General features: G+C 42.0%; 1 protein-coding gene and 1 non-coding gene across 2 annotated transcripts in view; one reads left to right on the top strand and one right to left on the bottom strand.

The window, feature by feature from the left end:
- LOC122692677 (zinc finger protein 501-like) overlaps positions 1-22,375 on the top strand; it is a 31,429-nt gene extending 9,054 nt beyond the window's left edge. The window contains exons 2-5 of the mRNA XM_043900487.1: positions 7,341-7,431; positions 13,054-13,382; positions 19,142-19,268; positions 19,749-22,375. Of these exons, the coding sequence (XP_043756422.1) occupies positions 13,350-13,382; positions 19,142-19,268; positions 19,749-21,049 (1,461 nt within the window). The 5' untranslated portion in view covers positions 7,341-7,431; positions 13,054-13,349 and the 3' untranslated portion in view covers positions 21,050-22,375. The remainder of the gene's footprint in view (positions 1-7,340; positions 7,432-13,053; positions 13,383-19,141; positions 19,269-19,748) is intronic.
- LOC122693020 lies at positions 6,185-6,291 on the bottom strand. The gene has a single exon (XR_006340820.1). It is a non-coding gene; the product is annotated as a U6 spliceosomal RNA (small nuclear RNA).
- Positions 22,376-23,178: the final 803 nt, after the last annotated feature.

The following is a 23,178-nucleotide window of genomic DNA, read 5'->3' as shown; positions in this document are numbered from 1 at the left end:
CTCCAGAAGCCATATCACTACCTCTAAGTTCAAATAAGGGAATTCCCTGGTGGGCCAGTGGTTAGGACTCCATGATTTCACTGCTGAGGGTGTGGGTTCAGTCCCTGGTCAGGGAGCTAAGATCCTGCGAGCCATGAGGTATGGCCAAAAAGAAAAAAAAAAAAAAAAAAAATTAAGTATCTGTAATAGGCTAGGACTTTTTTTGTTTGTTTAATTGTAGTATCTTTATCATATGTAACTATAAACAGTTTCTCCATATTATGCAGTACCAAACAGTATTCAAATTTACCAGGGTATTTTATTTTATTTTCAATATTTATGTTATTTCTCTATTTAGTTTTGGCTGTGACAGGCCTTAGTTGCAGCGTGTAGGCTGTTCATCACAGACTTTTCTTTAGTTGTGGTGCAAGGGCTCAGTAGATGCGGCACTTGGGCTTACTTCCCCTGTGGCATGTAGGTTCTTAGTTTCCTCAAACCTAGGTTCCCTGTTTGGGGAGGCAGTCTTTTTCCTTTTTTTAAAGAAGGCATATTTTTAACTATTGGGTCGCCAGGGAAGTCTCTAGATTTTTTTTTTTTTTTTTAATATTTATTTATTTGGCTTCACTGGGTCTTGGGGCATGTGGAATCTAGTTCCTTGACTAGGGATCAAACCTGAGGCTCAAGCACAGAGTCTTGGCCACTGAACCACCAGGGAAGTCCTGCCAATAATGATTTTTGCCTGTACCATCAATATAGGTGATGGTTCTACCCTCCGTTTTCCTTTATTAGGTGGAATGTGTTTTTTACAAACAAGAAAGTTATTGGAGAAGAAGTTCAGATAGAAAAAGATGCAAAAATATCTTGTTTTTTATTTCTCCTTTCCCATGTGATGATTCGGTCCTTTGCCTTTCTCCAAAATGAGGTTTTGGGGGTTTTTTTCATAGTAGTAGTAATTAATAGTCAATGTAAAGGAGTTTTACAGATTTATAGTTTGTAGATACAGTTGACCCTTAAACTGCAGGGGTTATGGGTGCCAACCCCCTACACAATCACAAATTTGCATATAACTTTTGATTCCCCCAAACATAATTACTAATAGTCTACTGTTGACCAGCATATATATTCTATTTTATATGTATTTTATACTTATAGGTAGAGAAAAGAAAATGCTCTTGAGAAAATCAGAAGGAAATGAAAATACATTTACAGTATTGTAACATATTTATGCATGGCCACCAGGCACGTGAAAAGAGGCTCAACATTGTTAATCATTCAGTTCAGTTCAGTTCAGTTGCTCAGTCGTATCCGACTCTTTGCGACCCCATGAATCGCAGCACGCCAGGCCTCCCTGTCCATCACTAACTCCCAGAGTTTACTCAGACTCATGCCCATCGAGTTGGTGATGCCATCCAGCCATCTCATCCTCTGTCGTCCCCTTCTCCTTCTGCCCCGATCCCTCCCAGCATCAGGGTCTTTTCCAATGAGTCAACTCTTCGCATGAGGTGGCCAAAGTATTGGAGTTTCAGCTTCAGCGTCAGTCCTTCCAATGAACACCCAGGATTGATCTCCTTTAGGATGGACTGGTTGGATCTCCTTGCAGTCCAAGGGACTCTCAAGAGTCTTCTCCACCACAGTTCAAAAGCATCAATTTTTCGGTGCTCAGCTTTCTTCACAGTCCAACTCTCACATCCGTACATGACCACTGGAAAAACCATAGCCTTGATCAGACGGACCTTTGTTGGCAAAGTAATGTCTCTGCTTTTTAATATGCTATCTAAGTTGGTCATAGCTTTCCTTCCAAGGAATAAGCATCTTTTAATTTTGTGGCTGCAATCACCATCTGCAGTGATTTTGGAGCCCCCAAAATAAAGAGAAAGGCAGATCAAAACCACAGTGATATAACTTCACAGCTGTCAGATGGTTGTCATCAAAAATACCACAAATAACAAGGATGTGAAAAAAGAGAGAAAGCCCTCCTACACTATTAATGGGAATGTAAATTGCTGCAGCCACTGTGAATAGGAATATGGAGGTTCCTTAAAAGAACTAAAACTAGAACTACCATAGAATTCAGCATTTCCAGCCTTGGGTATTTATTTAAAAAAAAACAAAAACACCACTGATTTGAAAAGATACATGCACCCCAATGTTCATAGCAGCATTATTTACAATAGCCAAGAAAAATATGGGAGGAACCTATGATGATCAACAGATGAATGAATAAAGATGTGGGATATCTATCTATAAATGCATATATCTTCTATATATGTATTATATATACTGTGTGCATATATTTAATGGAATAGAATACTATGCAGCCATCAAAAGTATGAAAATTTTCCACATGCAACGTGGGTGGACTTGGAGGATATTATGCTTAGTGAAACAATTCAAAGAGAAAGACAAACACTGTATGATATCACTTTTATGTGGAATCTAAACAAAGAAAACAAATTGGTGAAGATAACAAAAAGAAATAGATTCACAATATAGAGAACAAACTAGTGGTTACTCGCGAGGAGAAGGGATATGATAGAAGTAGCATACTTAGAGGTACAAACTACGAGGTGTAAAATAAGCTACAAGCATATATTGTACACAGAGAGTATAGTCAGTATGTTATAACTGTAAATCAAGTGTAAACTTTAAAAAGTGTCAGTCTCTATGTTGTACACCTGAAACTTATATAATGTTGTAAATCAACTCTACCTTAATTTTAAAATAAGATGTGAAAAAATTCATATTTACAGGTATAATGATTTACGTGTTAATAATGAAGCAGCAATATGATTGGTCCATGGTAGCCTGGCTTATGCACTAATGAATGGTTGGTTATAAGAGTTTTTCCTGATTTTCATGTTTTATTCATGGTTATCCTTAAATTAAGGGTGAGCATGTACAAATTAAAGCATAGGAGTAAAAAATGGTAATAGATTCCTGGTTTAATTAATACGGTTTGCTGCAATGGATTTGAGAGTTTTTGTTGAAATATGTTAAAATGAATTAAGCTTAATAAGAACTTTTTAGTTTGATATTGTTTTATTGTCATCATGACCAGTTTTGCCTCATTAACATTTTAATTTATGGCTGCATTGGCTAATAGAGATGTATTCCTTCATGTGATTGTTTATTCAGAAAACATTTTATCATGATATCCTATTTAAGTAGTTATTTTGCTTATGTTGTGGTTGCTAGTTTTTGTCGCAGACTATTCCAGTTCAAGAATGGGAACTATTTATAAAGATATGGCAATTCCTAACATTGAAAATGTCTGAATTGCCTTTTTTTGTAGCAAGTATTAAGACTAAAGGGATTATTCTGTTTTCTTAATTTCATTTTCTTTTTTAAATTTATTTGTAATTGGAGGATAATTGCTTTACAATATTGTGTTTGTTTCTGCCATACAGCAGCGTGGATCAGCCAGTTTCTGTCTGACTTTTAAAGTTTTTTCATTTCTCAAAAAATGTTTCTGTATGGTACCAATCCTTCTTCCACTGTGTTTGCCCTAATTTCAGTGCCCATATCATACAAGGCCCATCTTATAAAAGAAGTCAGAAGCAGTCTTGAATAATCAGAACCCTTCCGCTGGATTGTCTAAGTTCATTTTGTTTTCTGGCACTGGTGCATTGACATCATCTTCCTCATCTATCACAAGTTCAGAAGCACTCATCTCCATCAAGTTGTCTACTGTTCATTCCTCTGGTATGGTGTCAGTTAGCTCTTGCATTTCTTCAAGATCCATGTCTTGAAACCCTTCACCTTCCCACCTGCCCCCCTCCCCTGGCCCCCATACCTACAGTCTCTTTCATGATTTTCTTGACTGCCTTTGTTTTAAATCCTGTGAAGTCATCTGGACACATTTTTCTCCAGTAGGAATTTATTGTTTCAGACTTTATGGCTTTCACAGCTTTTTCTATAACAAGAGCAACTTAAGTATAATCCTTCCTGACTTTTGTGGTGATTTCTTGATCAGAATCCTCATCTATCTGTAGCACTGATAATCTTTCCATAAAGTGCTGTATGTAATGGGCCTTACAAGAACTGTAAAAGGCAGTTCTTTACTTGCAGTATACTGATTTCAGGGACAAAGCAGCAATGGAACCAATTCAGAAAAATGGTTCTTCTTGTCCAGTCCTTCTTGTATAACCAAAGACTGGTGTTTATCTTTTCCCAGGGGTTAGCAGCTTTGTAGTTAGGGGAGTCCTAATTATCAACTAGACTGCATTTGCACAACATGGTCAGGGGCTTTGGTGTAGTCAGTAAAGCAGAGGTAGATGTTTTTCGAAACTCTTGTTTTTTCTATGATCCAACAGATGTTGGCAATTTGATATCTGGTTCCTCTACCTTTTCTAAATCCATCTTGAACATCTGGAAGTTCTCATTCCACATACTGTTGAAGCCTAACTTGGAGAATTTTGAGCATTACTTTGTATTGTGTGAGCTGAGTGCAATCGTTCAGCAGTTTGAACATTCTTTGGCATTAACTTTCTTTGGGATTGGAATGAAAACTGACCTTTTCCAGTCTTGTGGCCACTGCTGAATTTTCTAAATTTGCTGGCATATTGAGTTCGACACTTTCACAGTATCATCTTTTAGGATTTGAAATAGCTCAACTGGAATTCCATCACTTCCACTAGCTTTGTTCGTACTGATGCTGCCTAAGGCCCACTTGACTTCACATTCCAGGACGTCTGTCTCTAGGTTAGTGATCACACCATCATGATTATCTGGGTCATGAAGATCTTTTTTGTATAGTTCTTCTGTATATTCTTGCCACCTCTTCTTAATATCTTCTGCTTCTGTTAGGTCCATACCATTTTTGTCCTTTATTGTGCCCATCTTTGCATGAAATGTTCCCTTGGTATCTCTGGTTTTCTTGAAGAGATCTCTAGTCTTTCCCATTCTGTTGTTTTCCTCTGTTGCTTTGCATTGATCGCTAAGGAAGGCTTTCTTATCTCTCCTTGCTATTCTTCGGAACTCTGCATTCAACTGGGGTATCTTTCCTGTCCTCCTTTGCCTTTTGCTTCTCTTCTTTTCCCAGCTGTTTGTAAGGCCTCATCAGACAACCATTTTGCCTTTTGCATTTCTTTTTCTTGGAGATCGTCTTGATCACTGCCTCCTGTACAGGGTCACGAACCTCCGTCCATAGTTCTTTAGACACTCCATCTACCAGATCTAATCCCTTGAATCTATTTGTCACTTCTACTGTATAATCATAAGGGATTTGATTTAGGTCATACCTGAATGGTCTAGTGGTTTTCCCTACTTTCTTCAATTTAAGTCTGAATTTGGCAATAAGGAGTTCATGATCTGAGCCACAGTAAGCTCCCGGTCTTGTTTTTGCGGACTGTATAGAGCTTCTGCATCTTCGCCTGCAAAGAATATAATCAATATGATTTTGGTATTGACCATCTGGTGATGTCCATGTGTAGAATCTTCTCTTGTGTTGTTGGAAGAGGGTGTTTGTAATGACCAGTGCATTCTCTTGGCAAAACTCGGTTGGTCTTTGCCCTGCTTCATTTTGTACTCCAAGGCCAGCCTTGCCTGTTACTCCATGTATCTCTTGACTTCCTACTTTTGCATTCCAGTCCCCTATGATGAAAAGGACATCTTTTTTTGGTGGATGGTAGAATTAGCCTGTCCTTTTCTGCCTTAAATCCTGATGCTCACTTCTCCTCTTTACTAATAAATGTTTTTTGTGGTATTGCTATATGATATTCTTTTATTTTGTTTTTTTTTTTTAGTTTAACTTTTTTTTTTCATTTATTTTTATTCGTTGGAAGCTAATTACTTTACAATATTGTAGTGGTTTTTGCCATACATTGACATGAATCAGCCATGGATTTACATGTGTTCCCCATCCCGATCCCCCCTCCCGCCTCCCTCTCCATCCCATCCCTCTGGGTCTTCCCAGTGCACCAGCCCTGAGCACCCGTCTCATGCATCCAACCTGGGCTGGTGATCTGTTTCACTGTTCCAATGCTGTTCTCTCTGAACATCCCACCCTCACCTTCTCCCACAGAGTCTAAAAGTCTGTTCTGTACATCTGTGTCTTCTTTTTCTGTTTTGCACTTAGGGTTATCGTTACCCTCTTTTTAAATTCCATATATATGCATTAGTATGCTGTATTGGTCTTTATCTTTCTGGCTTACTTCACTCTGTATAATGGGCTCCAGTTTCATCCATCTCATTAGAACTGATTCAAAAAAATATGGAACGCTTCACGAATTTGCGTGTCATCCTTGCGCAGGGGCCATGCTAATCTTCTCTGTATCGTTCCAATTTTAGTATATGTGCTGCCGAAGTGAGCACTGATATTCTTAAATATATAGTAAGAATGTACATATTCTTATTGTTGATATTCTGGATATGATATTCTTTCTTGTAAGAGTAGGTAAGAATATGTATTAGATATTCTTATTAAGATATCTGTCTTTAAGATATTCTGAATATGGTATTCTTACTTTTTCTAGAATGTAAGATTATGATCTGAAGGCTCAGCAGTAGAGAAAATTTATTGATCATGTCCACAACTACCTAATGTTCATTATGAGGATGCAGCATGATTTATTTAGTCTCTCAGTGATAGATGCGAGGTTGATTATTCTTTGTTACTATAAAACAGTCTATACCAAATAGCTTTGTTATTATAAAAGATTGCTCTTATTATTAAATTAAAATGATTTGTTATGTGACTAAGTTAATTTTCTGGCATTAGAATTACCCACTATCTTTCTTTGTCACCCGATTCCTCTGATTCAAATACAATCAGTCTCTAACATACTTTATAAATTGATGGAGTAGTTTCTACTAACTTTAATTTGGCTATTATCTTCACTCAGACTGAGTTGGGATCCTTGGAAATTCCTCACTCTTTATAACTTTGTAATTCCAATTTGGGCATGAGATGAGACATCTTTGGATCACTTGGTCTTTGCTAACAAGTTGGTCTTTTCTTTAAAGGGATCATCTGGTTGCAGCTTTTGCATTGAATGAAACTGGATGTAAACACGGAAAGAATATGGGACTTTCTCCCAGCATGACTTGCCTCCTGAGTAGTTTTTAGGCCATTAAGCTTTGTCTGCATACCTCTTTGGGATCAAAGTCTTAGCTCCATCCACTGAGTACTCTGACTTCTGCTGTTTCCTAGACTGGATCCTGAAACTCCTGGTATAGATTGATGTTCCTGTTAGCGTGGTGAGGAGCAGAAACAGAAATATGGGGTGTGGGTATGTATGCATATCTTCCTGGGACTTTCCAGATAGACTGAGAGGAAGTATTGTCAGTGTCTGTGATATTGATGTAGTGTGTTTGGACCTTGTCGTCTGGGCTAATGCCTCCATTGTCTTTGTTCTTTACAGGTACAAGCAGTAAGTCCAGTACATTCTCAGCAGTAGACTTTCTTCTGGACCTGCCTATGAAGTCAGAGCCACATGTACCATCCTGATCCTGGTAAGCATGTTTGGCTTTTTTTTACTTATTCACTTCTATCTTTCTCCTTTGGATGACTCTGATTGTAAACCCAAGCCACTGGCCGACAAAAACCTTTCTTGTGTCTTTATGTTTCTCAACGTTTTGTCACTTTGTTCTGATTATCAATGACAGCTCTGTCTCTATGTTCTGATTTGTCTGCTGGGTAGGGAGAACCTCTTTTTCCAAATATGGCATCTGGGCTCAGAAAGTTCCCTCTAGGATATTCAGTCATGTATTTAATAAACTTTCCTTTTATGTTTATAATCTTGTGAACTATGCCAGTTAATCTGTTGGGAATTTTACATTGACTATTGAAAAACAGTTGAAGTGACTCAGTAGTTGTAGGCTACAAAAGAATCTGTTTCAGGAAGGGAGACCCCTTCCATGGCCTAAGAGTGGGCTCTTGTCTAACACTCAGAAATGAATTGTGTGAGGAGACACATGTGCAGGAGACTTTATTGGGAAGGGGCGCCCTGGCCGAGAGCAGGAGGGCAGGGGAACCCAGGGGGACTGCTCTGCCACATGGCTCACAGTCTCAGGTGTTCTGGTGATGGCGTTAGCGTCTGGTATGGCTCTGGCCAGTCATCTCGCCTGGCCCGTAGCCTGACTCAGGGGCCTTCCTGGTGGCACGAGCATCTCTCAGCTGAGGTGGGTTCCATTGAGAAGGTCTTTGAAGGGTTGGTCGTCTCCTCCCTCTTTTGCCCTTCCCTAATTCTCCTCGTTAGTTTTTGGGTTAGTTTTGTCCTGCAGTACACGTTCCTTTTCAAGACTTCCTCTTGTGAGACAACTCAGGCAAGCAGGCCTGGCCAAGGCAGGTGGTTTTGGTCTACAGTTCCCTAGCAAAAACTGTTGTGTAAATAATTATTCCTCCTAAAGGAGATCAGTCCTGGGTGTTCATTGGAAGGACTGATGTTGAAACTGAAACTCCAATGCTTTGGCCACTTGATGCAAAGAGCTGACTCAATGAAAAGACCCTGATGCTGGCAAAGATTGAGGGCAGGAGGAAAAGGGGACGACTGAGGATGAGATGGTTGGATGGCATCACCGACTCGATGGACATGGGTTTGGGTGAACTCCAGGAGTTGGTGATGGACAGGAAGGCCTGGTGTGCTGCAGTTCATGGGGTCGCAAAGAGTCGGACATGACTGAGCGACTGAACTGAACTGAACTGAAATAGTTATTCAGAGATGTTGCTCTGAAATTAAATAACGTACAACTTTTTCAGATTTGGGGAGTTTGATGGTTGAAATCCCATGCTGCTTTGAATTTTTTTTAATAACCCCAGTTTTCTAATCATTAAGGAAAGAGGCCTGAATCTACTACATCATCTTTTTTTTTGGTAATTGGAGGGTGATCGCCGTACAGTGTCGTGATGGTTTCTGCTGTATAAGAAAGTGAATCAGCAATACGAATACATACATCCTCCCCACCTCCCCAAGTCATCATGGAGCACCGAGCTGAGCTCTCTGTGGTGTGCCGCAAGTTCCCACTAGCTCTCTGTTTTACACATGTAGTGTATTTATGTCAAATGTAATCTCCCAATTCATCCTATCTCTCCCCTTCCCCTCCGCTCATGTCCATTCGTCCATTCTCTGTGACTGCATCTCTGTGCCCTGGCAGAAGGTTCACCTGTACCATTTTTCTAGATTCCACATACTTATGATAATTGTCTTTCTGACTTCACTCAGTATGACAGACTGTAGGTCCATCTACCTCTCTACAGATGATCCAGTTTTGTTCCTTTTTATGGCTAAGTAAATACTCCATTGTGTTTATCCAGTTCATCTGTCGATGGACATCTATAGGTTGTTTCCATGTCCAGGATATTGTAAATAGTGCTTCAATGAACATTATCATATATATATATGTATGTATGTATGTATGTATCTTTTTGAATTAAGGTTTTTTTCAGCGTATATGCCCAGGATTGCTGGGTCATAGTGGTAGTTCTATTTTTAGTTTTTCAAGGAACCTCCATGCTGTTCTCTATAGTGACTATATCAATTTACACTCCCACTAACAGTGCAAGAACCCTTTTCTTCACATTCTCTCCAGCACTTACTGTTTGAGGATTTCTTGATGATGGCCATTGTGATTGATGTGAGGTGATACCTCATTGTAGTTTTGATTTTCATTTCACTAATAATTAGTGATTTGGAGTATTTTTTCATGTGCTTCTTAGCCATCTGTATGTCTTCTTTCAAGAAATGTCTATTTAGTTCTTCTGCCCATTTGTTTGACTTTTGATTTTGAGCTGCATGAGCTGTTTATATATTTTGGTTTGTTTTGTTTCTTCATGTTGGGTCCTAGTTGCAGCACATGGGATCTTCATTGCATCATGCTGGATCTTTTGATGTGGCACACATGTCTAGTTGTGGCACGTGGGCTTAGTGGTTGTGGTACTGACTGGGCTTAGTTGCTCTGCAGCATGTGGGGTCTTAGTTCCCCAACTGAGGATTGAACCCACGTCCCCTCCATTGCAAGGCAGATTCTTAACCACTGAACCATCAGGGAAGTCCCTATTTGTGTATTTTGCAGACTAGTCCTTTGCTGCTTTGTTTGCAAGTATTTTCTCCCATTCTGAGGGATATCTTTTCTTGTTTGTGGTTTCCTTTACTGTGCAAAAGCTTGTAAATTTAATTAGGTCCCATTTATTTATTTTTTGTTTTTATTTTCATTACTGTGTGTGAGGTGCTTCAGAAAAGGTCTTGCTGTGATTTATGTCAAAGAGTGTTTTCCCTAAGTTTTCCTCTAAGAGTCTTTTAGAAGCTGGTATTACATTTTAGGTCTTTAATCCATTTTAAGTTTATTTTTGAATATTGTGTTAGGTGGTGTTTTTCTTGTTTTTTTTTAAGGTAGTGTTTTAATTTCATTCTGTCCAGTTTTCCCAGTCCTACTTATAGAAGAGACTTCTCTTTTCTCCAGTATATGTTCTTGCCTCCCTTGTCATAGACTTAAGTGACCCATAGATGTGTGGATTTATCACTGGGCTTTCTTTCCTGTACCATTGATCTGTATTTCTGTTTTTGTTCCAGTGCCATATTGTCTTGGTTACTATAGCCTTGTAGTATAGTCTGAGGTCGGGGAGCCTGATGCTTACAGCTCCATTTTTCTTTCTAGTTTGCTTTAACTCTTGGGAGTCTTTTTGCTTCCCATACAAACTGTAAAATTTTCTGTTCTAATTTTGTGGAAAATGCTTATGGTCATGTGATAGGGATTGCATTGAATCTGTGGATTGCTTTGTGTACTTTAGTAATTTTCACAATATTGACTCTTCCCATCCAAGAACTTGATGTATCTCTCCATCTCTTTGTGTCATCTTTGATTTCTTTCATCAGTATTTTATAGATTTCTGAGTACAGGTCTTTTACCTCCATAGGTGTGTTTATTCCTAGGTATTTTATTCTTTTTCTTCCTATGGTAAATGAGATTATTTCCTTAATTTCTCTTTCTGCTCTTTTGTTGTTAGTGCATAGGAATGCAAGCGCTTTCTGTGCATTAATTTTGTATCCTGCAACTTTAGGATTCATTGATTAGCTCTAGTAGTTTTCTGGTTTCATCTGTAGGATTTTCTTTGTCTAGTACATCATTTACAAATAGTGACACTTTTACTTCCTCTTTTCCAATTAGTATTTCTTTTCTTTTTCTTTTTTGAGTGCTGTATCTAGGACTTGCAAATCTATGCTGAATAGTAGTGGTGAGAGTGGACATCATTACCTTGTTCCTTTTCTTAGCAGAAGTGCTTTCAGCTTTTCACCATTGAAAATGATGTTTGCTGTGGGTTTGCTTTATACAGCCTTTATTATGTTGAGGTAGATTCCTTCTCTGCCCATTTTCTGGAAAGGTTGTTGTTGTTCTTTTTAAAACCATGACTGGGTGTTGAATTTTGTTAGAATATTTTTCTGCATCTGCTGAGATGATCATCTGATTTTTAATTTATTAATATAGTGTATACATTGATTGATTTGTGTATCTTCTTTAGTTGCATCCCAGTTTTTCCTTGCATTCCTGGGATAAATCCCACTCAGTCAAGGTGTATGATCCTTTTAATGTCTTGTTGGATTCTGTTTGCTAGTATTTTGTTGAAGATTTTTGCATTTATGTTCATCAGTGATATTGTCTATAATTTTTTATATGTGGTATTCTTGTCTGGTTTTGGTATCAGGGTGATTACTTTCATAGGACAAGTTTGGGCGTATTCCCCTCTCTGCAGTTTTTGTTAAGTTTGATAGAATTTACCTGTGAAGCCACCTGATCCTGGACTTTGTTTGTTGGAAGATTTTTAATTATACCTTCTATTTAATTACATGCAGTTTGATCTGTTTATATTCTCTAATTCTTCCTGGTTCAGTCTTGGAAAGTTATACCTTTCCAAGAATTCGTCCATGTGTCAGTTTTAATTTCTCTTTTTTCATGTCAAATTTTATTGATTTGAGTCCTCTCCTCCCCCACCCCCTTTTTTTTTTGTAAATCTGGCTAAAGGTTTATTGATTTTGTTTATCTTTTCAGACAATCAACCTTTAGTTTTATTGATCTTTGCAGTTGTTTTCTTCACATATATGCTGTTGCTATTTCACGTATTTCTGCCTTGGTCTTTATGATTTCTTTTTTTTTTTTAATTTTTTAAAATTTTTGGCTGTAGTGGGTCGTCTTTGCTGCACTAACTTTTTCTCTAGTTGTGGCAAGCAGGGGCTACTCTCTAGTTGCAGTGCGTGGGCTTCTCATTGCTGTGGTTTCTTCTGTTGTGGAGTGTGAGCTCTAGGCATGCAGGCTTCAGTAGTTGTGGCTTGCAGGCTCCTGAGCATACAGGCTCAGCAGTTGTGGAACACAGGCTTTGTTGCTCTGCAGCATGGGGTGGGGGGGGTGGTCTTCCCATGTCTCTCCAATTGGCAGGCAGATTCTTTACCACTGAGCCACCTGGGAAGCCCCTATGATTTCTTTTTTTATACTAACTTGAGGGGGGTTGTTCTTTCTCTAGTTGCTTTAGGTGTGAGGTTCGACTGTTTTGAGGTATTTCTTCTTGTTTCTTGAAGTGAAGTTGAATCACTGAGACAGCATTACCACTTATTAAAAAGGCAGACAGGACTTCCCTGGTGGCACAGTGGGTAAGAACCCACCTGCCAGTGCATGGGATGTGAGTTCCGTCTCTGCTTCAGGAAGATCCCACACGCTGTTGGAGCCACTAAGCCCATGTACAGCAACAAGAGAAGCCACTGCAATGAGAAACCCATGCAGAGCAACTAGAGAGTAGTCCCCACTCTCTGCAACCAGGGAAAGCCCACACACAGCAACAAAGACCTAACACAAGCAAGAATAAAAATTTAATTAAAAATTCAGTAAGTAGCTAAAATACTGTTGTTGTTTACTCACTAAGTTGTGTCTGACTTGTTTGTGACCTCATAGACTGTAGCCCATCAAGCTCCTCTGTCCGTGGGATTTCCCAGGCAAGAAAGCCATTTCCTTCTCCAGGGGATCTTCCCAACTTAGGGATCGAGCTCACATCTTCTGTATCTCCTGCACTACAGGCAGAGTCTGTACATACAGGTGGAGGAGTTTTAATTCACTGCTTTAATTCACTGTTTTATTTACTATTTAATTCAGTGTTTTATTCACTGCTGTGAGAACCACAGTGCCCAGAGGACTTTCAGCCAGCAAAGGCACATCAGCGTGGAACCAATGAAGGTCCAGGAGAGGGGCATTTCTGTGTGTGCCATCGTGTTGGGACAGGACTTCCAGCATCCTCCTAGTGGCGATCTGTTTCCTATTCAGAGGTTCCAGAACACTGGGTCGGTTCCAAGGTGACCCAGACTGAGAAGGAGACGTGAGCAAGAAAAATCATTGCGCCTGCTTCACAGAGACAGATCTGAAGCACTAGGCTGCTCCACCCTCAGAGTCCGATGGCGGCGGCGGCACTGAGGGGCCCACATCAGGTAACCCTCACCCTACCAGACACTAAAGCCCAGAGTGTGGGGCACCTGCTCACATGCCTGCAGCCCTGGGATCCAGGATGGTGAGGCAGTCATAAGTGGGGCCCTGTATCTGACAGACAGTGATGGTGTGTGGGAGAGGGTGATGGGCAGAGGGAGCCTCAAGTATAGCGGCTTAGAGGTTGGACTGAGCTGGGAGCATTCAGGAAACCTGTTTCTTTAGGGAATAGTGAATTAATGAAATGGCACCTGGATTGGCAGGCTCAGGGGTTATTTCTTCATTCTGAAAACCCTGGGAACCATTGGAGAATTTCAACGAAGGAGAAACATGAAGTTTCCCAGGAGGTTCTTTAGATGAAAAACGAGCTTCAGAGGGTTGAAGCACAGGGAGACTGAGTCCTGTGGCTGAGGACTGAATCTCGCAGGGTTTAGGCAGCCGGAGGGCTCTCTGCTCCAGGGTGAGCACAGCCGAACCCATTAAGCTCCACCCTGGTTGCCTGCCTCCACTTCCTTACCTTGTCGTTCCCACAACAGCTGAAGCACTTTTGGAATCTTCACAGTAAGGGTAGGGTTGCCAGGGCTCACTGATTGCGACCCTATCCATGTGGTGTCAGGGCCCTGGAGAAACATCAGGGTGAGGCTGGAGGTTACTATATAGAAGTGTTCCCAGTCCCAGAGATCAGTAAACTGAAGTGGTCATGGGCACACCTACCAGCATGTCCAAGATGCTTGAAGGTGAGGCCAGCCTGGCAGTATTCAGGGAAATGTCAGTCTCCTTCTGATGAGAACAGAGCAGGGAGGTAGGACTCAGACCTGGAATATGGGTGTTGATTTTGGAGGTGGTAGGAACAAGGGGAGGTTTGGATCATAAGATGGAGGTGACCTTACGTTACCCTGCCCAGCATGTTCCATCTTAGGTGGGAGGGTGAGAGGAGGCTGCCACACTAGTTCAGGTGAGATGTGTGTAAGACACAATTGTGGAGGTGAAGTTGTTGGATCTTTGTTCACTTGCTGAATCACATCCGACTCTTTGCAACCCTGTGACTGCAGCATACCAAGCTTCCCTGTCCTTCACTGTCTCCTGGAGCTTGCTCAAACTCATGTCCATGGAGTCAGTGGTGCTGTCCAACCATCTCATCTCTGTCACCCCCTTCTCCTGTTGCCTTTCCCAGCCTCAGGGTCTTTTCTAATGAGTTGACTTTTCACAGAAAAGGCCAAAGTGTTGGAGCTTCAGCATCAGTCCTTCCATTTAATATTCGGGACTGATTTCCTTTAGGATGGACTGGTTTGATCTCCTTGCAGTCCAAGGGACTCTCAGGTCTTCAACACCAAAGTTTGAAAGCATCAATTCTTTGGCACTCAGCCTTCTTTATGGTCAAATTCTCAAATGACTACTGGAAAAACCATAGCTTTAGCTCTGTCTGTTGGCAAAGTGATGTCTCTCCTTTTGCATACGCTGCCCAGGTTTGTCATAGCTTTTCTTCCAAGGAGCAAGCAAGCATCTTTTGATTTCATGCCTGCAGTCACTGTCTGCATTGATTTTGAAACCCAAGAAAACAAAATCTCTGTTTCCGTTGTTTCTCGATCTATTCGCCATAAAGTGATAGGACCAGATGCTGTGATCTTTGTTTCTTGAATGTTGAGTTTTAAGCCAGCTTTTTCACTCTCCTCTTTCACTTTCATCAAGAGGCTCTTCAGTTTCTCTTTGCTTTCTGGCATAAGGGTGGTATCATCTGCATATCTGAGGTTATTGATATTTCTCCCAGCAAGCTTGATTCCAGGTTGTGCTTCATCCAGCCCAGCATTTCGCATGATGTACTCTGCATATAAGTTAAATAAGCAGGGTGACAATATACAGCCTTGACTCCTTTCCCAGTTTTGTTTGTTTGTTTTTTTAAAAGTTTATTTGGCTGCATCTGGTCTTAGTTGGGGCACATGGGATCTTCGCTGTTGTAGTGCATGGGCTCCGGAGCGCATGGGCTCAGGCTTAGTTGCTCCAAGGCATGTCGGCATATGGGATCTTAGTTCCCTGACCAGGGGTCACACCTGCATCCTTTGCATTGAAAGGCAGATTCTTAACCTCTGGACTACCAGAGAAGTCCCCCTTTCCCAGTTTTGAACCAGTCCATTTTTCCATGTCCGGTTCTAACTGTTGCTTCTTGATCTGCATACAGATTTCTCAGGAGGCAGGTAAGGTGGTCTGGTATTCCCATCTCTTGAAGAATTTTCCAGTTTGTTATGATCCACACAAAGGCGTTAGCATAGTCCATGAAGCAGAAGTAGATTTTTTTTTTAATTGCCTTGTTTTTTTTATGATCCAACGAATGTTGGCAATTTGATCTCTGGTTCCCCTGCCTTTTCTAAACCCAACTTGTACATCTGGAAACTCTCAGTTCACATACAATTGTACAGTATTTGAATGTTCTTTGGCAGTACCTTTCTTTGGTATTGGAATGAAAACTGACCTTTTTCAGTCCTGTGGCCACTGCTGAGTTTTCCAAACAAATTTGCTGACATATTGAATACAGCACTTTCTCAGCATCATCTTTAGGATTTGAAACAGCCAGCTGGAATTTCATCACCTCCACTAGCTTTGTTCATAGTGATGCTTCCCTCAGTGCTTCCACTTGACTTCACATTCCGGGATGTCTGGCTCTAGGTGAATGATCACACCATCGTGGTTATCTGGGTCATTAAAATCTTTCTTGTATAGTTCTTCTGTGTATTCTTGCCACCTCTTCTTAATCTCTTCTGCTTCTGTTTGATCCGTACTGTTTCTGTCCTTTATTGAGCCCATCTTTGCATGAAATGTTCCCTTGGTATCTCTAATTTTCTTGAAGAGATCTCTCTAGTCTTCCCCCATTCTATTGTTTTCCTCTGTTTCTTTGGAGGTTTTCTTATCTCTCCTTGCTGTTTCTCTGGAGTTCTGCATTCAGTAGGGTAAATCTTTCCTTTCTCTTTTGCCTTTTGCTTCTTTTCTCAGCTATTTATTTGTAAGGCCTCCTCACAGATGACTTGTAAGGTTTTTGTCTTTACAGCTGAACATGGGAGTCTCCATTCACAGGACTGGAGCAGTCAGTGGAGGGAGTGGGAACAATTTCCAGTGAGGAGACCAGGAGTTTTGTTTTGGGCCATGTTTAAGAGCCTGACATGTTTCAGAAAATATAGAATGGAGGTTTCTATGTTTCAGAAAATATAGAAATCTGACACAGTTCAGCATTAGACCCACATAGGTGGTAACCACTGGGTGGAAGGAGCTCAGTGTCACATTTAGGAAAGGGAATTCTTGTCCTTGGTAATGTTACTCTCAGGTTTGAAAGAACAAGGTGAGTGTTAATTCTGTATCTCTTTCTGGGGCACATGGTTGGAGGAGGTGGCATTTGTGGGAGGAGGGGACAGTCTTAACAAGTGGCCAGGACTCCCAAGGGAATAGTGGACTGTGGTGAATGCAGAGGTCCAGGAGTAATTGGGGCAAAGGGACCCTGAGATTGGAGCTGCTCTTGTTCAACATTTTCTTGACTCACAAGAACTTTGTGGTGACCTTTCATGCAGCATGGTGTATTTCACTCACACTGCTACATGAATTTAGAGGTGAATGGGGACATTCGTGCCCATGTAATGGGCAGAATTACATCCCCTGAAGTTTTTAAGTTGAAGTGTTAACTCCCAGGACCTCAGAATGGGACTGTATTTGGAGGTCGGATTTTTAAAGAGGTAATTAAGTTAAAGTGAGATTACTAGCACAAACTACTAGTGTCTTTGTAATAAGAGGAAGTTAGGACTCAGGCACAGAGGAAAGACCATGGGAACTCACATGGAAAGTACCAGTGAGTTTTAATCCTTAATAAACCAAAGATTGAGACTGCAAATGTTTGAATAAGGGTAGTAGAAAAGAGAAGGGCTCTGATAGTAGGGGACATCAGTGCATGCATGCTTAGTTGTGTCTGACTCATTGCAACCCCATCCACTGTAGACTACAAGGCTGCTTTGTCCTTGGGATTTCCCAGGCAATATTCCAGTCGGTAGCCATTCCCTTCTCAGGGGGATCTTACCAGACCAGGGATCAAACCCATGTCTCCTGCATTGGCAGGCAGGTTCTTTACCATTGAGCCACCTGGGAACCCCAAAGGGACATAAAGTGCAAACAGATTGAGAAGAGGGCCATGGGGTATCTTAAGATCCACACATGGTTCTGGTGCCTGAGACCAAAGCACAGATTAGAGGCAGACAAGGGGGCTTAGATTTTAGGCTGCCTCAGGTGGTTGGGTCTTGCACAGGGCTGTAGCAGTAGGGGGTTCTCTTTATCAAGGCCTTTTAAGCTGTGTGATGAGTCACAGAGATGATTGGGACACCTGTGCCTGCAGATGAGATGTGCATGTGGAGAGGTAGTGGGAGCTGATGATTCCACATCCTCAGCATTGGACTGACAAGTACAGGTTGAGCCCATGTGATTGTACCTGGGAGGTACCCTCCGGGTTCCCTAGGGATGGGGCCTGACTGGCAGGGCTTAGGCACCCCCAGCAAGGCCTTGCACTTAGATGATAACTATTGGCCCACTTGCCTTTTACAGCTGAGGACTGGATACAGTGATTCATGGGACCTGAAGAGAGAGTGATATTAGTGGCACCAGGTCCTGGGCAAGTGTGGTCATTTGTGAGAGTCACAAGGCCTGGGGTGGTCCACTACATGGGGCTGAGCTTTGAATGTGGCTTGGGTGAACAGAATAAAGTTGTGATGGCTGAGAGTGAAGCCCAGGAGTGGAGAGGGCCACGTGTGTCTTGAGACCAGACATGTTCTGAATGCAAAGTCTGAGGCAAGGACCTGCATCTAAGTAATGAGGCCTCCAGAGAAAGATCTGGGGCTGCTGCAGCTCAGGAAGTCATGAGAAGTCCCTGGGAGTATTTGAATCCTGTTTGAATTGGCAGAGTATACTCTGGATGTTTTTTGCCAGGTTGTGGTATAAGCCTAAAATTAAAGCCAGTGTTACTTAAGTGCTGTGTTGTGAAACCATGAGGACTTCAAATGGCCTGAGCGCTGGTTCTTCTCACTCTGCTCCTACACATAAGGTCTCCTAGCCCAGCAGTCTTCTTTCTCACAGGGATTAAGTGGACTTTCTGCTCATTCCTTCTCAGGTTGTTTCAGTTCCCTGCCTGCCCCTGGAGGATCATTGTTCACTCTTTTCATTCATGTAGCCCAACTCTGGCTCTGTGTGTGTGTGGTTTCCTCCTCTCCCAGACTGAGTAGATGATTAATAAATTGCTGTTGATCTCATCTGACCAACATTAGGTCTCCTGTGTTTGGTCATCTCTATAACCATAGGACATGACGCCATCCTCCCCACGAGGGTAAAGTAGGAGATGATTGAACTACCATAATTTATAGGGACGCCAGAGAGGCATTTAAGCTGTGGAGTGGTCAGATGGTGGCTTGGGACATGTGTGGCTGTGTGTCTAGAGATGTGAGGGATGTACCATATTAAGAAGGATGTGCATTTGCAGAAGGAGTAAGTCTCAGGGCCCCAGTGTGAGACATACATGATTTATCCACAAGTTAGGGACATTGCCTGACAGCTGTGCCATATCTTCTTGTCTGTGTACCTCCTCTTGATGACTTCTGGCCCCAGTGATCAGTGGGCCCTTTTGCAGACAGTGGTCTGGTTTCGTCTCCCCTGATTTGGAGAGAAGGTGGGCATGGGTAGATGTGTCGGTGAGGGGTTGTGGTCTTTGGGAGACTTTGATTTCATCTTTCCCTCATCATGGCAGGGAAGTGTGACCTTTGAAGATGTGGTTGTGTACTTCTCCTGGGAGGAGTGGGGTCTCCTGGATGAGAATCAGAGATGCCTGTACCACGATGTGATGCTGGAGAACTTTGCACTTGTGACCTCACTGGGTAAGGCCCTCACATCCACCCCAGTACCTTGTGCTCAACTCTGCTCACTTTAGACATAGGTTCTGCCTCCTTTCCCTAAATGCCTGGCTAATAGGCACTAGGGTCAACAGGGCTGGGCTAAGCTACCTCTTCATGAGCCTGCCACCTCTAACTGTGCTGCCAAAAAATCCAACCACTGTCACAGGCCACTGTTCATAAAACTCACACATAGCACTGAAATGTCACTCAGCCAAGGCTCTCATGAAGGGTGTTGGTAGAGAACTTGAACTGGATGTTTGTTTCTTTTCTGCACCCCCCCCTTACATCCTTTATCTTATGAGGCCTTCCTAATTCTTAAGACTTTCAGAGCCCCAATACTGCACATCAGCCTCATATTGAGAGCAATCCAATGGGCTGTGCTGAGTCTCACACAGAATTATGTAGAGGCTGCCCCCTCCACCACAGACGACATGCATCTCACCCGCACGTCTGTGCTTTCAGGTTGTTGGTATGGAATGGAGGAGGCAGTGGCATTTTCTGTGGAGAGTGTTCCTGTAGAACAAACATCACGGGGCAAGACTGTAATTCCAGACCCATCCATTGAGAAGACTCAGCCCTGTGAGGGGTGTGTCAGGGCCAGGAGAGACGGTCTACAGCTGCCTGAGCACCAAGGCCTGCATCCTGAGCAAAACTCACACCCCTGTGAGGAGTGTGAGAAGCAACCAGGGTTCAGCCCTGACCTCTACCCAGAGCCCAGCAATGAGAAGCCATCCAGAAGGGACACAGACAAGGCATGTGTGAGAAGTTACAGATTTCACGTATCAGCAAAGCCCTTCACTTGTGAGGAAGTGAGCAAGGATTTCCTGGCTATGCTGAATCTCCTCCAGCATCAGGCCACACTCAAAGGGACAAAGCCACAGAGCAGCTTTCAGTGTGCAGAGCCCTTTCTTCATGGAAAAAGTCAGTACAAGTGCAGCGAGTATGAGAAACTGTTTAGCTGTGAATACACACTTTTTCAGGATCAGCAGATTCTCACTAGAAAAAACTACCAGGACTGTGATGACTGTGAGAAACCTTTTAACCAAAGTTCCCTCCTTATCAATTGCCAGAGACCTGATAACGCAGGAGCAAGGCCTTACGAGTGCAGCGAATGTGGGAAGGCCTTTAGCCAAAGCTACAGACTCATTCAACACCACAGAAGTCACACTGCAGCACGGCCTTATAAGTGCAATGAATGTGGGAAAGCCTTTAGCTACAAATTAAGACTTGTGCAGCACCTACAGATTCACAGTAAAGTGAGGCCTTATGAGTGTGGCGAGTGTGGGAAATCCTTCAGCTACAGCTCTACTCTCATTAAACACCAGAGAGTTCACACTGGAGCCAGGCCTTATAAGTGTGGTGAGTGCGGGAATTCCTTTAGCCAAAGCTCCAATCTCATTCAACACCAGAAGATCCACAGTGGGGCAAGGCCTTATAAATGCACTGAATGTGGAAAATCCTTCAGCTACAAATGCAAACTTGTGCAGCACCTGCGCATTCACACTGGAGAGAGGCCTTATGAGTGTGGGGAATGTGGGAAATCCTTTAGCCACAGCTCCACCCTCAATCAACACCAGAGAATTCACACTGGAGCCAGACCTTACAAGTGTGATGAGTGTGAGAAATCCTTCAGCCAAAAGTCCAATCTCATTCAGCACCGGAGAGTTCACACAGGAGAAAAGCCTTATGAATGTGGGGAATGTGGGAAATCCTTTAGCCAGAGCTCCCACATCATTCAACACAGAAAACTGCATACCAGATAACCTCACAAATGACTCAATGACTGTGAGAAAACCAGTCACAGCCAGTGTCTGTATTCAACAAGAAAATTATGCAGCAGATTTGGGAAAACCATCTTAAAGGTCTAAGCCCAACAGGAAACATGGGTTTCTTTGTGAAGGGCCATCTCCTAGAAGTTGAGCATTATACAGCTGAACATACACAGCAGAAACATTCCCTTTGAGTTTGTAGGTTGGTGGGAAGCTTTTAGGAGCCTTTCTGCATATTTCACTGCTGGCTCTGTTTCCTCAGTTATATCCCTTCTGGTTTCTGTGGCAGAAGCCTCTGCCCTACCAGCCAGTAGCTTCCAGGTTTCAACACTTTGTATCAGTCCTGGCAGTTTGATCAGGGGAGGGAGATGTCTCATCTCTGTCCCATTCTCTACAAAACAGTATGAATAATTTTCAGGTGTACCTCGTATTCCTTCCCCTCTGACAAATTAGGGCTCAATCCAGTTTTAGCAAAGTGTGGGTAACATTGACAGCAGTAGGTTTACCACCTTCCACTAGAGGCCCAGCTTGCATAGCTGCCAAAGTCTCCTAGGAAAGAGAGAGAGCTTTTAGTAAAGGGCCCTAGTTTATGGCCTGGATGCAAGGAATTTGGTGCACCCAGAGGTCACCTGGTGCTTGTATGAGAAGCATAGAAATCAGTTCCCTTTTCCCCAGTATTACACATAATGCTGAGCACTGTTGTGGAGAAGCTCCAGGTACTGCAAAAATCATGTGCCTTCAGGTCTCGAACTGGGTTTTCTGGTGTTACTGAATGATTTCAAGGGTGAAGCCAGAATCTTACTTCACACAGAAATGCTGGATGTGGTTATATGCACTGGAGGAGGCTGTGGCAAGGAAAGGATGTGCCTGTTCTAAAGGCACCTCCACAAATGTCCCAGTGACTGTAGTGTGTTAGATGAGTGTGTTCACTCCCATTATGTGTTCTTCCTTTGAACATTGTCAGAGCAAATAAAGCTTTGTTTATTCTCATAGCCTCTGGACTTTTCACCCTAAGCATCATGCTGCACAGACAATAAGAGTAGACAAGGGGACGAATGGAGATGCTGGAGCCCAGGGATATAGCTTTTGTGACCAGCTTCCTGCAGACTCAAAAACAGTCTTTACCAGTATATTTTTTCCCTGATGGAGGGCCTGCCAGGGAAGGGCAGGTTTCCAAAGCTCTGGTTATGAAGAAAAGGAAAATTTCTACATAAAACAAATTTCTACAAAGTTTTATTGAAATATAATTGATTAAAATTGTACAATATGGTAGTTTACTTGTACACCCATAAAACTATTAAAAAACATATCTACAACAAATAGTTTACTTGTTCCCTTTCATTTTTTTTTAGCCACACTGCATAGCTTCTGGGATATCTCAACTCAACCAGAGGTTGATCTGGGGCTGTGGCAGTGAAACACAGGATTCTAGCCTCTAGGCTACCAAGAAACTTATTTGTACTCTTAAAAACTCTCCCTTCTGCCCTCACAGCTGCTGTTGATTTTACTCTTTCACAGTAAATTAGCTTGTTTTATAAAACTTTATGATTGGAATCATTAAACTGTTTACTTTTTCAAAGAGATTGTGCTTTCTTCCCCATGCAGTTCACAATGTTGCTTATGTAAGTAACTTCATTTCACAGCTGAGTATTCCTCTAGAGATGTACCCCAGTTTGTTTACCCACCTAATTGCACATTGGCTTGTTCCCAGTTTTGGCTGTTACAAATAAAGCCTTATGTTATAACCGCTGGAAAAGAATGAGTTACGGGAGCTTCAGCTTACAGGCATTCTGCTTTCATCTAGCTCCACTAGGCCCACTATAATAGTGGACTGTAATACCTAACATCTCAGGACTAAGATAAAGAACCTTCATTGTTCCAAGTAACTTTCACACAAAATACAGTGCTGAGGTATCCCAAGCTGCTTGTAAAATACATCTTTAAAGCTTCTATGTTTCATAAATTTCATCCATCATTCCAATAGAATTTACCACATTCTAGATGTGGTTCATTTGGTCTCTCCCTGAAGCTGTTTAAACATACTGACTGCACCCAGTCCCCATGCTTGTAAGCTAGGTGTTTTGGAAGTTGCTGATGATTTATCTGTTTTACTACCCCCCACT

Source organism: Cervus elaphus, chromosome 4 (genome assembly GCF_910594005.1).
Source record: "Cervus elaphus chromosome 4, mCerEla1.1, whole genome shotgun sequence".
Classification (NCBI taxonomy): domain Eukaryota; kingdom Metazoa; phylum Chordata; class Mammalia; order Artiodactyla; family Cervidae; genus Cervus; species Cervus elaphus.
Note: the sequence above shows the minus strand (reverse complement) of the source record. Positions and strands in the feature narration are given on the sequence as shown.